Raw genomic sequence first — 21,681 nt, forward strand, 5'->3', positions numbered from 1 at the left:
TTTTAATCATGACAAAATGAGTCAGATACCCTAAAATATATACAGATTAATAACAAGTGAAGAAAAAAGAAGTCAATGACTCTTGATCTAAAACATTTAAATTAAAAACTGACTTGGGCCACAATCCTTCAAGTTCTCGTTTCTTGCTGCTCAGGCAGATGCAGTTGCAGCATCCAAACATGTTTTGTTTTTGTTTGTTTTTTGTCTTACCTCTGAAGTAAAATGTATCATTTAAAAAAAACTGATTTTTGTTGGGTAACTAGCACAGCAACATTAGTGCATTCTATTTGCAAATCCTCCGTTTTTGTCTACAAAATTGGCAAATGTGGCACCATATGATGAACCCCATGGTCATAATGGAACACTTGATTACCTGCCCCAAAACCATTGTGATCAGATAAGAAAAATAAATAAATGAGCAGTGATAGTATGATGTACCTATCCTGATGCTAGGATTTATTTTTATGCAGTGTACCTTGGCAGTTTTCAAAGAGGGCTAAAATGTAAATCCCAGAATATTTTTTCAGTTGATCCAAAAGTCCTGATGTGCTTTCCAATCCTGAAATTACCTATTAAACCAGTATACTTACATTTTTATTTTTTGACTGCTTCTCTGAATATTCTAAAATGAAAGGAGTCTCTGGGAGAGGTTTTCAAATGCACAGAAGACAGTTAGATATCCACCTTCCATTGATGCTTAGCAATGGTCTCCAAATCTCTTCAGGCTGACTGGATTGTGTGGTGGTTTAATCTTTTTATGGTGTTTGTAACAGCTGAAATATAAACTCTTTGCAGAGCAGGTATCGGGACCCAGGTAACTGTTTTTCAAAACCTTAGTCCTTGAATTACATCAAATATCAATTTATTTTTAAAATTGCCTTTCTGTGTACCAGCAAAGAGGGCAAGTCTGGGATAGAGACAGACTCAGCTGAGTTTAAATTCCCTTCCCCATGATCTGGTCCCCTTTGCCCCAGGAGTGTTGAGGGAACAGACAGCTGGGAGAAAGGTTGCCCTTCAGTCTCTCAGGGGAGTTTTCCATTCATGAGATCCTCTAGCAGTGGCTCTCAGAAAATGCTGTATTACCTTTGTTGCAGTCATTATAGAGGGACAAGGACTATTGATACAAGGAGGGTGCTCTCTCTCCTTTAAAGGAGTTCCCTCTCTGACAGGGTTTAAGCATATTAGCTATCTGGTATGGGGAACCTTTCTGTGTTCAAGCTTGGTGGATAAAGTACTGCAATTTCCAGATTCCAATCCTAATTGCAGTTTCTGAGCCCCAGTGTAACGTAAGTATTAAATGATATCAGTCTAACAACTTTCTTGTGCTCTGAATCCACTTAGAAAAAATATTCTCTCTCTCTGTAGCCTTAAAATATAATCTAGCAATATAGCATAGTTAGTTCCACAGCATGAGGCACCTTGTATATGCCAAATTATATAATTATGAATGTTTAGATTAGTTTATATGATAGGCTGATCATCCTTAAGTACTCTATATTACAAGCATTCCTGCAAATTAAGCTAATGTCGTGAATCCCCATCAACAAGTAATTTCATATATATTTGTTTGCTGCGTTCTCTCACAGGTGCATTTTGTTTGTGAATAAAATATTTGTGAGTAGATCATGATTTCCCAAACTCTTTATTTCATAGGTTGGCGAGACCAGATGCAAAAAAGTTTGCACCTCGAAATCTGATCTGAGATCCAATGATTTCAGCATCGTTGGAAGCTTGCCAAGAGATTTTGAATTATCAAACTATGACTGTTACGGAAAGCCCATTGAAGTCAACAGTGGGCTCGGGAAATCTCAAGCAAAGAACAACAAGAAGCCACCTCCTCCCAAGCCTGTCATTCCATCAGCAGCAAAACGAATTGATCTTTATGCAAGAGCATTGTTTCCTTTCTGCTTCTTGTTCTTCAATGTCATATACTGGTCCATATATTTATGATAAATCTTTTATTTTTTCATTTGTGTAAAATATATCTCATTTCATTATTCTCTTCCCCAATCATGAAGGCCAATCTGTGAAATTATTTTGCATTTGCAAAGCAATATATTGCATTTGACATGCCATGCGATTGTAATGAAAATATGACATCTTAATTTTGAATGAAAGCATGACACTGCAATGTCTGTGCTGAAACCAACTGTTGTATATAAATGTACAACATACATCCTGCTTTAGGAATATACGAAGGATGATGCATACCACACTATTAAAGCAAAATAATTCTCTTCAGTTATTAACATACAGATTTAAAGTGTTTCTGATAATGAAACTGATGTGCATGTTGAGTATTAAGATCAATATTCTAGTACGTGTAGTATTTAACAACTCTTCTTATGACTTTCAGATAAAAAATCTGTTCTTGTATAATTTTAAATGGCACTGTTAAAGAAAAAGCTAAGTTGTAATTAATATTCTTTAGACTTTGTAAGTAAGTGGAGAAAGTATTGACTAAGCTGATCTTGTCTATGTGAAAAAATAAAGATCAGAGAATAACTAATTTTGTAAAATTATCTCATTTAGAAATATTACTTTGCATCCTTCAAGCAAACCCACTGCAAAAGTGAGTGAAAATGTGTTGGCAACCAAAAATTTGGTCCAATATTTATTGCCATCTCCACAAGGCACACGTTAGAAAACCTGCAGGCAGAGGAGAAATTGGGGCTAGAGGCTGTATTTGCTATTTCTAGAACATGCCCCCCCCCCAAATCTATCAACAGGCCGCTCTCCAGGCTTCTAAGCAACAGGAATTGTGGAGCAGCATCACAAGGTAGGGTCTAAAATCTGTACCTTACTTATCTGTGGCAAACCCTTCCAAGCTTGCAGTGTAGGAGTCACAGTCTTGTCTGGTTTGCATGGGTTGCAGTTTCTGAAGTTTAAAAGGCTTGAATATAAGTGAACCCATTCTTCCCATGGTCAAATTTCATCATGACCCATATTCAAGGTTCGCATTTCAACAAGTTAGAAGAGAGCACCAAAAGTGAGGCCTAGCAACTATAGTGAAAGGGACAGGTTTCTGATTCTGAACAACTCAGAGGCTGAGGCCCATACAAAAAGTCATCTTGTGCAGAGGCCAGAGAGCAGGGGTGCAGTGTCTGTCCATACCAACCCATTTATACTGCTGCTGCTTGTTGAAAATGAAATCCTAAATGTAGTAAGGGTGTGTGTCATAGTATCTTTCCCCAATCTGAACCTTAGAGTCCAGAAATTGGGGTACTAGCTTGAATTCCTCTAAGCTTAATTACCAGCTTAGATTTGATAAGCTGCCACCAATCAGGAATTCGAGTGCCTGATACACTCTGGTCCCCCCAAAACCTTCCCTGGGGACCTCCAAGACCCAGACCCCCTAGATCTTAACACAAGGAAAGTAAACCCCTTTCCTCACCATTGCCTTTGTCAGCCTTCCTCTCCCTGGGTTACCCTGGAAGATTACTGTGATTCAAACTCCTTGAATCACAACATAGAGAAATTAGGTCTCCTGGAGAGAGAGACAGATTCACGCTCTGTGAATCTAAAACAAAGGGATTCCACCCTTCCCCTCCCTTCTCCTTCCCTGTTAAGTACAGACTCAATTCCCTTGAGCCTCAACAAAGGGAAAAAAATCAGACAGGTCTTAAAAGCAAAACTTTTAATAAAAAGAAAGAAAAAAGTAAAAGGTCTATCTCTGCAATTTAGATGTAAAAAGTTACAGGGTCTGTCAGCTTAAGAAATTAGAGAAACAGCCTCCTCCAATAGAAATACAATTTAAAATACTTCCAGCCAAATACACATTTGCAAATAAAGGAAAACAAATAAAAAGACTATACCGCCTTTTTACCTTTATACTTACAAAATTGGAATAGAAGATTAGAGAGCCTGTAGGTACATGTGGTCACTCTCAGAGCCCAGAGAGAACAAAGCAAACCCCAAAAAACACAAACAAAGGCTTCCCTCCACTGAGATTTGAAAGTATCTTGTTTCCTGATTGGTCCTCTAGTCAGGTGTTGCAAGTCACTGTTTGTTAACCCTTTACAGGTAAAAGAGACATTAACCCTTACCTATCTGTTTAGACAGTGTGACACAGGAGTCCTGATGATAAGCTGCTCTTTATTTTGTAGACCACACTTTCCTAATAGTTTAGTCCCATGAGGGCTGTAATATCATGGTTTAATTTTAGTTGCTGAGTTTAGTGTTCAGGTGATGGCCTGTGCTATACAGAAGTTTGGACTAGATGATTTGGTGGTTCCTGCTGGCCTTAAACGCTTTATGATTCTATGACCCAGTAATATGACATGACTTAGGATTACAAAAGTACATTAGCTTAATGTATGTAGTACTGCAGTCAGATTTCACAGACTCCAGTGGTTACTATTACACTGTCCTTTGTGAAACTAAGATATAAAGTGAGACTAACAAAAAAATGACATTTTCTGCTATCTGAAGGAATCGAAGAAGGTACAAGCAACCTAGCCCTCCTCCAGTACACAGTGAGAATTTGCTTCAGCCCTAATGCAGCAGCAGAACTGTGACCTCAGGGAATACATTTCCTTTTGGAAAACTGAGTTATAGTTGTTAGTCAAAATATTAAAATACAACATTTCCTACTAACTGGGGCATTTACCAAAGTTAGTATACACTAGTCCCCTCCTAAAAGATAGAAATGGGCCAGGAGAAAAATCTGATTTTTCCAGGTGAATCAGAGTGTTCAACTGAAATGCAGTCTTTAAAGAGAAGCAGATAATAAAGCTTCTGTTGAGCTGACCCTCTTGTTCACAGGCGCAGATTCAACCAGGATGCGCAACAGAAAAAGCATCACATGGCTTCCATGTTGTAACTTATCATATGTCCCTGTGCACTTGAGCTCAAAATGCATCCGATCTAGCAACCTCCAAAACTGCATATATAGAACAGAAAAGTTCACCAGAGCTACAGTGGGCAGCTCAGAAACAAAAACAAGTTTTAACAAATAACTGCCCATCTGTGAACAAAGGTGGAGTATTTTTCTGAGGTGCAAGGTCTATGCCCCACTTAAGCACAGAGGTAAATTTCAATATTTGGGTATTCTTTGATTTTCAGCAAAACATTGTGGACAGCTCTTACATTGCCAATTCCAGTGCATGTAGATAGTTTCTGATTCTAGCAGTAATAATATATGTATGGTTCAGAGATGTGCTACTGTTCAAGATATTGGGTGCTCAACAGTCTTGCATCTCCAATGTACAGGTATGCAGCCTTCAGGGGCTATTTACATAGGCAGCCTGAATATAGCCCATAGATTGGTTTCTGACTGCAAAAGATGGAAGTAACACAAATGTTACTGGACACTGTTGAACTGAAAAACAAGTTGAGGGGTGAGAGGGAGGAGTTAACATTGTTTAGGCCAGTAAGTCTCAAACTTTTGTATTGGTAACCCCTTTCACACAGTAAACCTCTGAGTGCACCCTCCCTTATAAATTAAAACCACATCTTTTCATATTTAACACTATTATAAACCCTGGAGGTGGAGGCAGACATCTTGCAACACCCCCACATGATAACCTCGTGACCAGCTGAGGGGTCACAACCCCAAGTTTGAGAACTCCTGGTTTAGGCTCTGTTTCAAAGTTGCCTTTTTTTTCCAGCTGAGGTTTGGAAGTTGTTACAAAACCTATGGAGAGATGAAGAAGATTCACAGAGGAAAGGCTACATAAAGGCAGAGTAATATATATAATTTATTCTCATACTTGTATTTTTTTCCTAAGGTTCTGGAGGGCAAGCAAATAATTACCCAGTGTTGGAAATTATATGCCTTCTGAAAGATACTTTGTTTGTTAGTACTTTTATATCAGGTGGCTTGTCTGTAATTAATGTCCATATTTTATATGTACAATTCCATTACAGATTTTATTGTTAAATTAATCTCTGTTCCTTCTTGCTTTCCTGCTTACTTTATGGTTTTCGTGTTTACCACAAAACATTTAATCACTAATACACCATAATTACTGTCCAATTCAACTCCCACAAGAGCAAGCAAAAGAAATATATATTATAATGGCAGTTGTTTTGTTTCTTTCCTGAAAGCACAAAAGACTAAGGACAAGAATAAGATGCAGACCCAAATCCAAAACACACAAAATTTAGAATAACATTCATACGAGGCTTAAAATAGAAGATACCTTGTACTTTGACAAGCAAAGGATATCAAATGCAGCAACATTTTTATCACTGCAGAACACTCTACTTGCTCCAGTGAGTAATAATTGATATAAGAAGGCTTTTACATTTTATTTTTCACCCTACTATTAAAAGGTTATGAAGAGTTTCATATGTCATCTTTTTGTATCATGGTCCTTCAGCTCCCTCTAGTTGTAAAATGCTGCCTGTAGAATGACATCTGCCAGCTACATTCTGGAATAGGATGCAAAAGTGCAAAACTGATTGCCTATTTGGGGGATACAGATATTAAACACAGTGTTGTTGTAGAGTAAAACAATACTAACAGGCTCAATAAAGAGCTAAGTTCGATAACTGCAGTTACTAATACAATAGGGGTTGTTAAGAAAACAATATAACAATTAAGAAATTCTAATAATGAAGGTAAAAATTTCAATTCCTCCTGACCAAACAGCAGATTTATAATTAGATTAAGCACAGTAGTTCTGAACAACCTACATAGCGGAGCAACCTGTTCTGAAAGGAGGAATTTTTGCAAGTTTCAACTTGCATGGTTTCCCTGTAAGCAGAAGAAACACAGGTTTCCATTCTCCCTTTAATCGGTACATCTTTCAAGATTCACTTGAGCCTCAGGGAATTCAAAATAGGCTTGGGGTTGCCCTTTGTCTCCGCTGTGCTATCTAGTATAACCAGCTCTGAAATGCCCCTGAACAGCACAGCTCCTGCTCAGAGAACATCTAAGTGGATCAAACTTTGTATTCAAATGTGCTAAGAGCTTGTAGGTGACTCCATACCTTAAGATCTTAGAATTCCATTCCACCAGGTCCAAAACAACATATATTAGTAATTTCCATGGGAATGAGTTTGGCTTTTGCCTGGAGCACAAATCACACATTTATGGATCATTACTCTCTAGAATTGGCATCTAAATCAGATGTCCAATTTTGGAGAGCAGTTCTGCAACCGTTATATGACGAATCCTCCTTCTTTTATTCTCCTTTAAGAGATGTTACTTCTAGTTTCTTTTCTACAACAGGGAATCTATACAAACAATTCTTGAAAGAAAAAGAAAGACTTACTAATAAATAACCTAACTTTTAGAAAACATTGCCCATATCGCTCCACACTTCCAACCCTATTTTCTTACTTCTGTGTCTTTAATAGTTTGAGTAAGAGGGAAAAGGAAGTGGGTGGGGCTAATCTGTACCTGAATATTTCTCAGCTGCCAATACCAATTTGTTTTTCATTTTAAATCTTCAGTGCATTACCTTTGCCTTGTTTCTGATTTCATCAGATAATACCCAATATCTTAATAAATGGTCATCTTGAAATGATTTAATGCAGGAATCTACTGATCATTTACCATGACCTGGCTTCAAGACATCAGTGGTGACATCATGTAACAGCCTTGAGTTTTGGTATGGTAAATAAAACTAAAATTGTCATCGTGAAATCTCTTTGGAAAACTTAACTAAATGTCTACGACACAAGCTTTGCCTCTGCAGTGAGACACTTTGTCCAAGTGCAATGATGGAGTGAAGTGTCTTTACAAGGTACTCCCTGTATGTCATATTTGCTTTCTTCATATTTGCATTTTGTTGTGGTTTACTGACAGCTGTGGCAGAAGTGATTTACTTTGGGGGTTTTTTATTACTATTAGTAGTGCCAAAGTGAAACCCACACTCACATGCACACATTTGGCAGGCATGGGGCTGAGAGCAGCAATAAAACTGTATGGGAATGTGACTGAATAAAGGTTCATTGTATGGGAATGTGATTGAATAAAGGTTGATCTGGATGGTAAAGTGTATGTGAATAGTAAATAAGATGAAAATATATTGGCCTTATTTAGTGCTCATATATGAAAGGTAACTATATTTCATCACTGTTAGATACCTGTGTAACTGTAGAATTATATGTTGTTTGGATGAATACCCACTATAGGCATGATATTTTCCAGCTCTCTCTAGAGATTATTGCTGAAAACAACTTATGAGAAACAAATTGTAACATTTTCAGTCTTATTGATTTTGACTATTACCTTCTAAATTTTCTGTTGACCCACTGAGCCAACAAAATATCCTTCTCAGTGTTTAATAAGTGTTTACAACAGATATATTTCTCAGCGTCCCAGGCAGCCTTCTTCACTGGATTAAAACGTTCATTTATTTTACTTCTGAAGACCTGCTTCCATTAGAATTTGGAATTGGTTTGCGGTTTGGCCATTTCAAAGGCTAAAAGCCATGCTCCTGAGAATTTCTGAGACTGAGATTATTGAAGGTATTTAGGCACCTAAACCCTATTTAAATCAATGGGAGTTTGGGACCTAAATACCTTTTGATCGTCCAGGCCTAAGTGTCTGCTCCTCCCAGAGATCTCTCTCAGGATCAGGCCTATGCTAGAGAATGGTACATTCAATAGAATGTCAATAGGCAAATCATTATCCATTAAAATATACTTAATTAATCTACTTAATTTAATTATATATTGTTACTAATCTACTAATGCTTCACATATGTTAATTGGCTGCTCATTAGGACCTCCTGCATTAATTAAATGAAGACTAAACAAACAAAAATACAGGGAAAGGAATCCTTTAGCCCAACACAGGTGGGAAAAAAATGTTGCTATTATCCCCTTAGAAATATGCCAAGCAGTCTCTGGTTTCTTTGGGTCTTACAAGTCTTAGAGGATTTGAGGACATCACTATTGCTATGGAAGAATAATTAAGCTCCCCTCACCATTTGACTTATGGAGCGAAAAGGTGAAGAAAAACAATAGGGGAGACAAAAGAGGACAGCAGAGGATTGGTGGAGGTAGAGGGAAGCTGACAAATCTCTGTTCTCACTGCAAAAAGTCCTCTCTGTTGCTGTTCTATAGTAATGACCCAAACACCAACTTGGAATAGTATTACTGCTATAGCAGTATTTTCACCCATTACTGAGAAATGCTGCAGTGTAATTCTATTGGGAGCTTGGGTCCCTGCCCTGCAAAAATTCACCCTAAGAGATTTTAAACAGAAAATATCAACTACTTAGCCAAGTTTGGCAGCAATTTATTATCTTGTATATTACTCACAACCACATTTTATTGCTTTATTTATCAAAATTCTTCCTTGCTATTCCCATGGAAAAGCATTTTAAATTAGGAAGGTGGGGGGGTTCTTTGTGGGTTTTTTAATTATTGTTATTATTTACATATACACAATATTGAACCAGATTACAGTTTACCTTATTTTCTTGAGGAATATAAAAAAGGATATGGTACATTTTAAATGACAGCTTCTCAGAGTGAATTTGCCAATCTCCATCAAGAAAGTCTTGATGAACGTAAATTGGCGGGGGGGAAATTCACAGCCAGAAATGAATCCATTAATGCAAGAAAAACTCCTGCTGAGAGTCTGATGAACATTGACAATTGAACTAAACCACTTTGTCTGAAAGGAAATCCTATATTTAAAGACAAGAAAACATTCAATCTTCAAATACTTTCCATTTACCAAGAGAAAAGAAAAAATAGCTTGATTGAAATTATAAGGTAATCTTTTCCATTATTGTCATGTCCATTCCCTGCCAATGATAGATTGTTTCCTACAGTAAATGCTTCAATGTTCTGACCAATTCATTTTTAAATAATTCAAGGGATAGAGTAGTTTCTACTTTCTAGCTAAATATTATGGGCCAGATCATTTGAGTCTACCTGAATTTTGCTTGGTGCAGAACCTGAGATGGGGGTGGAGACATCAGTTCACTCCCTGGCATAATTTACAGCAGCATCAGGGAGGAAAGATGGTCTGTTGGTTATACCACTGGGCTGTTGTGACGTTGCACTCTATATGATTTTATGAAAATATGCTAATGAGTTTAAATATAATGTAACTGGAATATGCTTCATCCAAAAGGTCTCTTGTAAGGTATCATTACAAAGCGTATAATCTATTGAGTGTGATCATCCTATTTGTATAAATGTATGGCTCTTGTATCTGAAACTAGAAATATGAAATATAACTCTGAGAGCCTATTGTAATTATGCAAAGTGTGGACCATTAATGAAACCAGGACAATTTCTGCACATGTCTCTGTTTTACTTGTATGTCTCCCTGTATACATGTGTGTGAGCAAGTGGGTAATGAAGTCTTACAGTGATATGTGCATGTCACCTGAACTGGAATCCATCTTTAACCTGGTGCTTTTCCATTGAGAAAGAGGGGTTGGGAACCTAGAGAGGGACAAAGGATTCCCACCTTATGCAAAAGATATATAAATGGGTGGAACAGAACAAAGGAGCAGCCATCATGAGGAATCCCCTAGCTACCACCTGAGCTGGAACAAGGGCTGTACCAGGTGAAAGGACTGTGCCCAGACTAGGAAGGCATCCAGTCTGTGAAAGAGACTTATTAAAACATCTCTCAGGGTGAGATTTTATCTGTACTCAGTTGTATTACTGTATTAGGCTTAGATTTGCATGTTCTATTTAATTTCACTTGATAATTCACTTTGTTCTGTCTGTTACTACTTGGAACCATTTAAATCCTACTTTCTGTATTTAATAAAATCACTTTTTACTTATTAATTAACCCAGAATATGCTTTAATACCTGAGGGTGGGGGTGGGCAAACAGCTGTGCATATCTCTCTATCAGTGTTCTAGAGGGCGAACAATTTATGAGTTTACCCTGTATAAACTTTATACAGGGTAAAATGGATTTATCTGTGGTTTAGACTCCATTGGGAGTTGGGCATCTGAGTTCTAAAGACAGAAACACTTCTTTAAATTGCTTTCAGTTTAAGTCTGCAGCTTTGGGGCACATGATTCAGACCCTGGGTTTGTGTTGGAACAGATGGGCATATCTGGCTCAGCAAGACAGTGAGCTGGAGTCCCAAGCTGCCAGGGCAGAAAAGCAGGGGCAGTAGTATTGGCACATTGGTTGGCAGTTCCCAAGGGGGTTTCTGTGATCCAGCCCATCACAACTGTAATTCAGGAAATCTCAGTTCGGTTCCAAGCACTATTGCAGACTTCCTGTATGATCTTGGGTAAGTAACTTCTTCTTCAAGTGATTGCTCATGTGTATTCCACAATAGGTGTGCATGCTCGTAACGTGTACCCGTGCTGGAAGTTTTTCCCCTAGCAGCACCCATAGGGGAGCACCCCTAGCAACCCCTAGAGTGGCACCTTCATGATGTGGTATAAAGGGCACTGTGTGCTCCCACTCTCAGTTCCTTCTTGCCGCCAGTGAAGGTGCTTCAGAACTGCTCTGCTCCAGCTCAGCTGCAGCTCTCCTCCAGAACTCTTATTCATTCAGTGTAGTAGTACTTGTAGTTAAAGTAGTTTGATTAGTTTAGTTCAGTTTATTTAGTGCACCTGGGCCGGGGCATGCCGTGTGCCCCAGGTTTTAAGTTGTGTGACACATGTAGGCAACTGATGCCAGTGAGTGATCCGCATGCGGACTGTTTACACTGTTTGGGTGAAACCTATCTCAGCGATTGCTGCAAGATTTGCAAGTCGTTCAAGCCTTGGACCAAGAGAGAGAGACATTTGTCTCCTGGCCATCCTGATGGAGTCAGCATTGATTCCGATTCCAGTGCGCCGCTCTGAGTCAGCACCGGGTACCGCAGTCTCAGTTCACGGCGACCCCCTGGCACCATCTACCAGTCAAGACCACTCCCCATCTGCAGGGCAGCCAAGAAGGCTATGAAGAGGCCTTCTCTACCCCGGCACTGGAGCAAAACTGGGGGAGAGTCTAGACCCAATTTGGGCAGTCCTTGGTCCCCATCAGCCTCTAGGCCTCCAACTCAGGTCAAGCACAGCAGCCTGGCCCATTTGGAGCAGGCTTCCCCAGATGTCCAGATGCCCTCCATGCCAGAGGCCCTGCAAGTTGCTGGGGACATTATGTTCATGCCGATACCAGGGGCACCGCTAATGCTGGCTCCATGGTCCAGAGGCAAGCCACTACTGGGATCTTGGCAGTCACCCCTGACTTGGTACCGGTCATGGTCGAGGGAATGTTCCCAATGCTGTTTGCTGCTTGGCAACCATCCCGTGCATAGTCCACACAGGTCACCGTCGACCCCCACCAGGTTGTCTGACTGGGTTCTGACTGACAGAGACTCCAGGCACTGCTCTGCCTCGAGGAGTGGACACCGATGGGACCAAGGCAGACGCCACTGAACGTCCTTGTTTCCCAGGGGCTATTGTAGCCAGTCGCAGGAGGTGGGGTGGCTCCTTGGCCTAGGAGTGGTGGAAGTGGTGCCAGTGGAGTTCAAATGCAAGGGGTACTACTCCTGTTATTTCCTTATCCCAAAAGCCAAAAGGGGGACTCAGGCGCATCCTGGACCTGCGAGGCCTGAATCAGTACATGGTGAAGCTCAAGTTCTGCATGGTCTCCCTGGCCTCCATCATTTCCTCCCTGGATCCCAGGGAGTGGTATGCCGCCCTCATCTGCAGGACGCGTACTTCCACATCCATATATTTGACGGGCACAGGAGCTTCCTCCATTTCATGGTTGGACCAATTTATGGCCCTCCCGTTTGGCCTTTCCGCTGCACCCATGGTATAGTACTCACAAAGTGTATGTCTGTGGTGGCAGCTCACCTCAGGCACCATGGCTCCAGATCTTCCCCTATCTGGATGACTGGCTGGTCAAGGGCAACTCCCAGTCGCAGGTGTGGGATCACGTGGCGCTCCCTCTGTCCACGTGCGCCACTCTGGGCCTGTTAATGAACGACACCAAGTCCATATTCGTTCCGGTACAATGTATAGAGTTTTTCAGGGCAGTCCTGGATGCCACGTCGGCCAGGGCATCTCTCCCACTGGACAGGTTCGAGACCCTGAAAGGGTTCATCAACATAGTCACAAGGTTTCCAGTGACAACAGCCAGAGTGTGTCTCCAGCTCTTGGTCACATGTCAGCATGCACATATGTGGTTTGCTGTACCAGACTCAGGATGAGGCGCCTCCTGCTCTGGTTGGCCTCAGTGTTCTCCCAGGCCAGAGACAGGATGGACAAGGTCCTCACTGTGCCCGAGCCGGTGACTGCCTCCCTACAATGGTGGTCTTCCCCGGGGAACATGCTCAGAGGCAGGCCCCCGTCAATGGAACTGGTGTCTGACGCATTGGACCTGGAGTGAGGAGCCCATATGGGAGACGTTCAGACCCAAGGTCTGTGGTCTGCAGAGGAGCTGGCCATCTACATAAACGTCAAGGAGCTCAGGGCGGTCCAGCTGGCGTGCATTGCCCTCCGCTCGCAACTGGAGGGCAGGGTGGCCACAGTTCTCACAGACAACACAGTCTTGATGTTTTACATCAACAGGCAAGGCAGGGCCCAATCCTCTGCCCTCTGCCTGGAAGCCCTCAGACTCTGGGACTTCTGTATAGCCCACAACATTTGCCTACAGACCTACCACCTACCGGGCGCCCAGAACTCACAGGTGGATCACTTGAGCAGGGACTTCTCTCTCAGCATGAGTGGTCTCTTCACTCAGAGGTGGTGCACAGACTTTTCCAAGAGTGAAGAACTCCCCAGGTGGACCTGTTTGCGACTTGGCAGAACTGTCAACGTGTCCGCTTCTTCTCCCGGGAGGGCTGGGACTGGGTGCTGTCTCCGATGCCTTCCTCCTATCATGGTGATGCCAGTTTCTCTATGCCCTACCCCCATTCCTGCTGATTGGCAAGGTCCTGGAAAGTATAAAGAGGGACAGGCCCCGGGTCCTCCTGATAGCCCTGGCGTGGCCCAGGCAGCATTGGTATGGGACCCTCATGAGCCTGGAGATTGCCCCACCGTCGCCATTGCTGTCCCGCCCAGACCTACTCTCCCAGGACCTGGGCCATCTCCAGCACCCCACCCTAGTGGCTCTCCATCTCATGGCATGGCTGCTCAATGGATAGGCCAGAAGGAAAGGACGTGCTCAGAAGGAGTTCAGCACATCCTCTTGGAAAGCAGGCAACCTTCCACACATCAAGCCTACTTGACAAAGTGGTCTCAGTTCTCCAGAAGGGTGGCTGAGCTGGGCATTTACCCCATGGCTGCCCCAATCCAGCTCATTTTAGACTATCTCCTTCACCTTAGGGCCCAAGGCTTGTGCCCTCATCTGTCTAGGTGCACTTGGCGGCCATATCGGCCTTCCACCCGCCGGTGCAGAGGCATACAGTATTCTCCCATGCTATGACTGGCCAATTCCTTAAGGGATTGGATTGTCTCTTCCCGTACATTAGGCCCCCGGTCCCACAATGGGACCTGAACTTGGTGCTGGCCCAGTTGATGGGCCCCCCCTTTGAGCCACTAGCTAAATGCTCCTGGTTGCACCTCTTGTAGAAGATAGCCTTCCTGATGGTGATCATGTCAGCTAGATGAGTCTCGGAACTCAGGGCCCTGACCTCCAAGCCCCTGTAAACGGTGTTCCATAAGGATAAGGTCCAGCTCGGCCCACATCCTTTGTTTCTTCCGAAGGTGGTTTCCACCTACCACATGGGTCAGGACATTTTCCTGCCAGTCCTCTGCCCCAAGCCCCATGTGTCCAGTGAGGAGTGCTGCCTCCACACACTGGATGTAAGACGGGCTATGGCCTTTGACCTGGAACAGACTAAGCCATACAGTAAGTCTTCTACAGTAAGTCTTCATCTCCTCAGCTGAACACATGAGGGGTTGACCAATTTCCACTCAGCAGCTTTCCAACTGGATCACCTTGTGCATCTGTACCTATTATGACCTGGCAGGTATCCCTCCCCCGTCGATTGTGAGGGCACACTTGACTAGGGTGCAAGCCTTGTCTGCTGCCTTTTTTAGCCCATTTCTCCATTCAGGACATCTGCAGGGCTGCCACATGGTCTTCAGTTCACATGTTCACCTCGCACTATGCAATTGTCTCCCAGACCAGGGAAGATGCTGCGTTCAGCTGGGCTGTGCTCTGTCCTGAGAATTTGTGAACTCCTACCCACCTCCAACAGATATAGCTTGGAATCACCTATTGTGGAATACACATGAGCAATCACTCAAAGAAGAAAAGACAGTTACCTTTTCCACAACTGGTGTACTTCCAGATGGGTTGCTCATGTCTATTCCACATTCCACCCTCCTTCCCCTCTGTTCGAGTTGTCTGGCAAGAAGGAACTGAGGGTGGAAAGAGTGCACAGCGCCCCTTATACTGCACCATGGAGGCACCACTCTAGGGGTCACTAGGGGCGCTCTCCTACAGGTACTGCTAGGGGAAAAACTTCCGGCACCAGTGCACGTGGCAAGCACGCACACCTATTGTGGAATAGACATGAGCAACACATCTTGAAGAACACCAGTTACAGAAAAGGTAACTGTCTTTTCTCTCTTTCCCTCAATTTCCCATCTGTAAAAGGAGGATAATAATACTTCCTTTCTCCCACTCTTTGTCCTCTGTATTTGGATTGGAAGCTGTTTGAAATGATTATTGACCCATACCAGCACAATGATATCAGTTGGAGCCTCTAGATGCTCTCATATTACAAATAATTAATAATAATAACTTGGATCAGTTAGTAACAACTACATATCTAGGAGCAGAAAGGTAATTGAAAGCCACCTTGGCCTACCATCAATGTGCTGTTGTGGTCTGACATCTGCTGAGGATATTCACCCTGACTTCAAAATGTCTCATTCTCCTCTCACTTACACCAGCTTTACAGCATTGTTACTCCTGATTTACCCTGGTGTGATTGAGACAGGAATCACACTTTTTGTGTTTACACATAATCTTAGATACTATTCTTTCCTGAATCTCTAAATAATATTCCTAAAATGGGCTAACACATTCTTCCCCTGATCAAAATTCTCGGAGCACTTGCACATTTACTAGAAATAGGAAATACTGTATTTTGTGGAAGAGAGAAATATATTTTATTTATTCTTTTAATATAATAGAAAGCTTAGGACTAACGCTGCGTGAAATGTGGTCTGTCAGGATTTAAGAAAGTACTGACATCTTCTTTTAAATTATTATTGTCAGTTGGCTACTACTTCCAAAATACATCAATATCAGATTATGTATGCATTTTTATCAGTTGTCTATATTAATTAGTCATGCGTTCCATGACGTGGAGAATCTATTACTGTAACTTTGAATTATACAATTGGACATACAATTCTGAATTGGAATAAATTCTTCATTTTCAGGTTAGAATATAAGAACATAAGAATGGCCGTACCAGGTCAGACCAAAGTTCCGTCTAGAGCAGTATCTGTCTACTGACAGTGGCCAATGCCAGGTGCCCCAGAGGGAGTGAAGCTAACAGTCAATAATCAAGTGATCTCTCTCCTGCCATCCATCTCCATCCTCTGATGAACAGAGGCTAGGGATACCATTCTTTACCCTTCCTGGCTAATAGCCATTTATGGACTTAGTCACCATGAATTTATCCAGTTCCCTTTTAAACATTGTTATAGTCCCAGCCTTCACAACCTCCTCAGGTAAGGAGTTCCACAAGTTGACTGTGCGCTGTGTGAAGAAGAACTTCCTTTTATTTGTTTTAAACCTGCTACCTATTAATTTCATTTGGTGACTCCTAGTTCTTGTATTATGGGAATAAGTAAATAACTTTTCCTTATCCACTTTCTCCACATCACTCATGATTTTATATACCGCTATCATATCCCCCCTTAATCTCCTCTTCTCCAGGCTGAAGAGGCCGAGCCTCTTTAATCTTTCCTCATATGGAACCCTCTCCAAACCCCTAATCATTTTAGTTGCCCTTTTCTGAACCTTTTCTAGTGCTAGAATCTCTTTGTTAAGGTGAGGAGACCACATCTGTACACAATATTCGAGATGTGGGCGTACCATAGATTTATATAAGGGCAATAATATATTCTCAGTCTTATTCTCTATCCCCTTTTTAATGATTCCTAAGATCCTGTTTGCTTTTTTGACTGCCTCTGCGCACTGCGTGGACATCTTCAGAGAACTATCCACGATGACGCCAAGATCTTTTTCCTGACTCGTTGTAGCTAAATTAGCCCCCATCATACTGTATGTATAGTTGGGGTTATTTTTTTCCAATGTGCATTACTTTACATTTATCCACATTAAATTTCATTTGCCACTTTGTTGCCCAATCACTTAGTTTTGTGAGATCTTTTTGAAGTTCTTCACAATCTGCTTTGGTCTTAACTATTTTGAGTAGTTTAGTATCATCTGCAAACTTTGCCACCTCACTGTTTACCCCTTTCTTCAGATCATTTATGAATAAATTGAATAGAATTGGTCCTAGGACTGACCCTTGGGGAACACCACTAGTTATCCCTCTCCATCCTGAGAATTTACCATTAATTCCTACCCTTTGTTCCCTGTCTTTTAACCAGTTCTCAGTCCATGAAAGGACCTTCCCTTTTATCCCATGACAGCTTAATTTACATAAGAGCCTTTGGTGAGGGACCTTGTCAAAGGCTTTCTGGAAATCTAAGTACACTATGTCCACTGGATCTCCCTTGTCCACATTTGTTGACCCCTTCAAAGAACTCTAATAGATTGGTAAGAAACGATTTCCCTTTACAGAAACTATGTTGACTATTGCTCAACAGTTTATGTTTTTCTATGTGTCTGACAATTTTATTCTTAACTATTGTTTTGACTAATTTGCCCGGTACCGACGTTAGACTTTCCAGTCTGTAATTGGCGGGATCACCTCTAGAGCCCTTTTTAAATATTGGCGTTACATTAGCTAACTTCCAGTCATTGGGTACCGAAGCCGATTTAAAGGACAGGTTACAAACCTTTGTTAATAGTTCCGCAACTTTACATTTGAGTTCTTTCAGAACTCTTGGGTGAATTTCATGTGGTCCCGGTGACTTGTTAATGTTGAGTTTATCAATTAATTCCAAAACCTCCTCTAGTGACACTTCAATCTGTGACAGTTCCTCAGATTTGTCACCTACAAAAGCCGGCTCAGGTTTGGGAATCTCCCTAACATCCTCAGCTGTGAAGACTGAAGCAAAGAATCCATTTAGTTTCTCTGCAATTATTTTATTGTCTTTAAGCGCTCCTTTTGTATCTCGATCATCAAAGGGCCCCACTGGTTGTTTAGCAGGCTTCCTGCTTCTGATGTACTTAAAAAACATTTTGTTATTACCTTTGGAGTTTTTGGCTAGCCATTCTTCAAACTCCTCTTTGGCTTTTCTTATTACACTCTTGCACTTAAGCTGGCAGTGTTTGTGCTCCTTTCTATTTGCCTTACTAGGATCTGACTTCCACTTTTTAAAGGAAGTCTTTTTATCTCTCACTGCTTCTTTTACATGGTTGTTAAGCCACGGTGGCTCTTTTTTAGTTCTTTTACTGTGTTTCTTAATTTGGGGTATACAATGAAGTTGGGCCTCTATTATGATTCTTTAAAAAGGGCCCATGCATCTTGCAGGGATTTCACTTTAGTCACTGTACCTTTTAACTTTTGTTTAACTAACCCCTCATTTTTGTATAGTTCCCTCTTTTGAAATTAAATGCCACAGTGTTGGGCTGTTGAGGTGTTCTCTCCCCTACGGGGATGTTGAATGCTATTGTATTATGGTCACTATTTCCAAACGGTCCTGCTATAGTTACCTCTTGGATCAGCTCCTGCGCTCCACTCAGGATTAAATCTAGAGTTGCCTCTCCCCTTGTGAACAAGTGTTTTATATAGTACAATTTATAAGCCTGAATTGTGAAGATTAATGCTTATCTCTTGGTATTTGCCATTTACTAAAATAGTTTTTAAGCAGTACTAGAAGAACATGAATGTGTTTTTTGGGAATGTGAGGCAAAAATCATTAGATAAATACTGAAGAAGAGAGCTCACTTTAAGTGAGCAATGCAATCTCTGATATTTTCTTGTATAGGGCAGTAATCCTGTTTCTATGAAGATCTGCTAATCCATTCCCTAAACAAAACCATGGAAATTTCTGGGTCAGCATATACTTTGTAAATTGAAAGTATCCATTTCACACATTTGTCATGCTCATAAACAGATTACCATTGCTCCAGTTAAAGTCAGAGCCTAAAACTGCTCCTATAAGCAGCAGTGCAAGTAGGGCAGTACAGTACAATACACCATACCAGCATGATATTTATAGCTGATACGAGGTACCAGAAAGACACAGGAGGAGCAGAACGTGGGGCTGCTGGACAGCTCCACGATGCCGGCTCTGGTGCAGCTGTACCACAGTGTCCCCAGCCCTTCCATGCAGGGTCTCCTCATCTGTACAGCAACCCCACTGGAGGACAGGGTTGGGGGCGTGGTTGGGGATGGTACAGCCATCCAGAGGCCCACATTCTGCTTTCACTGCTGTGGTTCCAAAATCTCCAGTGCATTGGGAGGAGGACAGAGCCTTCTCTTCCCTCCCCAGGTAAGGAGGGTGGATCCTGGGGAAGGGACGGGGAGAATATGCTGGCCCCAGGCTGGGGACAGGGTAGGTAGGAGTCATGTGGAGGGTAACGTGAGGAGGTCACATGCCCGCCAGGCTGGCCCCCGTGCCAGTAAAAAATCGATTCCATTTGCACTACTGCCTATCAGGGTGAGAATTTTAATTTAATGGTTCATTTTAGGTGGTAACCCAGGTTTCAGGCAGATTTGCAGGATAATATTACTCTATCATTTAATTTCTCTGCCAGTTGTTCAGTGGGATAGTAGGAGCGGCCAGACATGGGGCATGGACATGAACATGGTCATGGGAAAATGAAACTCCCTGACTATAAACAATGGAAGATAGAGGGTACTCCGCTACAGGATGTCCAAGAAAGACTGGCTAGGCGGAGTCTTAGAGATCCATGGCTTCGCAATGTAGCTTGGAGATATATGGGTGGCTTTGCAAAACCTGTCACTGTTATGGATGTTCTCACCAAAGGTTTCAAGTGGGGATTCGTAGCCTTTGTGGTAGCACTTGGGATCGAGTACACACTGTTTCCTCCGAAGAAAAATGGAGGACATCATTGAAAATGGAATAGTAGAACTTCTCGAAGTTATTTACCCAGTTCTAAATTAAAACATGTTATACAATAGCTTACTGATTTTGTTGCACATGTAAAGATGCCTATTAAAATTTCTCATTGGCAAGAAAAGAAACAAAAACAAATCTTTTACCCACAAGCATCACACATTCACATCTACACAACATGAAACCTTGCATTGTGTTCAGAAGGCACTGGTTTACAGATGACCTGTGACTGATAAAATACTAAATGAATCATTTAGAGGGCTAGTGACGGAAATTTCACTCATATGAGGACAACTGTAGCACAGACAACTGTTCTGCTGCTATACTGGGGCAGTGAGGCCACATCATTATTTTCTTCCACTGTACCATTAGCGAAATCTTATTCACAAGACCTGATCAGCGTGCCAGGCAGGCTTGTGATTTGCCTTAACTACATTACTGAGCTTTTCTCCCTGAGAAGAATTTTCCATTTACTTCTTGAAAGAAATTCAGTCAAATCCAGCTAAATTGAAGGCCAGATCCATACAGGCCAGATGAGGAAACTATATATGGCTTCCCTTGTTGCATTTCACTCTGTTTTGCTAAGTGAGGTCTTAGATGTGTTGGGTAAAAGCACCTCATTATCTGTGAGTTTAACCCTTGTACCTCGTAGTTGTTGTTTACCAGACATTAGACTTGGGGCCCATTCTTGCAAGGATTATTAACGTCTCACAGCAGGACAGTAGGCAGGTTGTGGTGAGATCCTGCCCCAGAGAACCATTTTTTTTTATATTAAGAGCATCTTCAGTTTTCATCAACCACTACTGTACATCTTTTTGCCTAAGGCAACTGACAAAGTGGTGCAGGACTCACTGTCTCATGATTTCACAATGGTCTCTGATTCCTACCAGTCTGGTTTCAAATGTGGTTATAAAGGAACTATTCCCCATGATTTGATTATCTTCTTTTAGCGATACACATGTGATATGTCCAGATGAGAGCTAAATAGAGATAAACCAGAAATGGTGCTTGTAGGCAAAGATACATCTAAAATGCCAGGGCTGTGAGTGCCCCTTTTATTGGGAGTATCTGTTCATGGCTCACACATGCACCTCTATCTTGATATAACGTGACCCGATATAACACGAATTCTTGATATAACATGGTAAAGCAGCGCTCCAGGGGGACGGGGCTGTGCACTCCAGTGGATCAAAGCAAGTTTGATATAACGCGGTTTCACCTATAACGCGGGAAGACTTTTTAGCTCCTGAGGACAGGGTTATATAGAGGTAGAGGTGTACATAATTATTAGGAAAAATAATCATTTGTGTTGACACTACTGCTGCAACATGGTAAGCAGGGAATTCTGTACAGAAAACTCATCTATCAAATCTTGCATATAAAAATCATACAATTGGAAGAAAATACTTTTCTGTGCATTTACTTTGAGTTTTAATTACATACTTATGGCTATATTAGAATGCCTAATTACAATTATAATTTCTTTTGTTTTATGTTTGCTCAGTAATAGTGACCATAATGTAATTAAATTTAATGTCCTTGTGGACGGGAAAATACAAAAGAAGTCAACCACAGCATTTAATTTCAGAAAGGGGAATGACAAAAAAAAGAAAAAGCTCGT

General features: G+C 41.6%; 2 protein-coding genes across 4 annotated transcripts in view; both read left to right on the plus strand.

Moving 5' to 3' along the window:
- Nucleotides 1-3,353, plus strand: part of GLRB (glycine receptor beta) — a 75,179-nt gene extending 71,826 nt beyond the window's left edge. The window contains exon 9 of one of the 3 annotated variants that reach the window (XM_050946508.1): nucleotides 1,654-3,353. In XM_050946508.1, the coding sequence (XP_050802465.1) occupies nucleotides 1,654-1,950 (297 nt within the window). In that variant the 3' untranslated portion in view covers nucleotides 1,951-3,353. The remainder of the gene's footprint in view (nucleotides 1-1,653) is intronic. The other 2 variants (XM_050946506.1, XM_050946507.1) reach the window with 2 other exon arrangements.
- A 16,408-nt stretch (nucleotides 3,354-19,761) lies between these two features.
- On the plus strand, nucleotides 19,762-20,188 carry LOC127047852 (NADH dehydrogenase [ubiquinone] 1 beta subcomplex subunit 3-like). Its single transcript, XM_050946726.1, has one exon. It carries the CDS (start codon nucleotides 19,769-19,771, stop codon nucleotides 20,057-20,059), a length of 291 nt encoding a protein of 96 aa, XP_050802683.1. The 5' UTR covers nucleotides 19,762-19,768; the 3' UTR covers nucleotides 20,060-20,188.
- The last annotated feature ends 1,493 nt before the right edge of the window (nucleotides 20,189-21,681 follow it).

This window comes from Gopherus flavomarginatus, chromosome 3, assembly GCF_025201925.1.
Source record: "Gopherus flavomarginatus isolate rGopFla2 chromosome 3, rGopFla2.mat.asm, whole genome shotgun sequence".
NCBI lineage: Eukaryota > Metazoa > Chordata > Testudines > Testudinidae > Gopherus > Gopherus flavomarginatus.

What these genes read in the sequence shown, in the direction of transcription:
- LOC127047852 (XM_050946726.1), top strand. Translation starts at nt 19,769, where the DNA reads ATGGGGCATGGACATGAACATGGTCATGGGAAAATGAAACTCCCTGAC.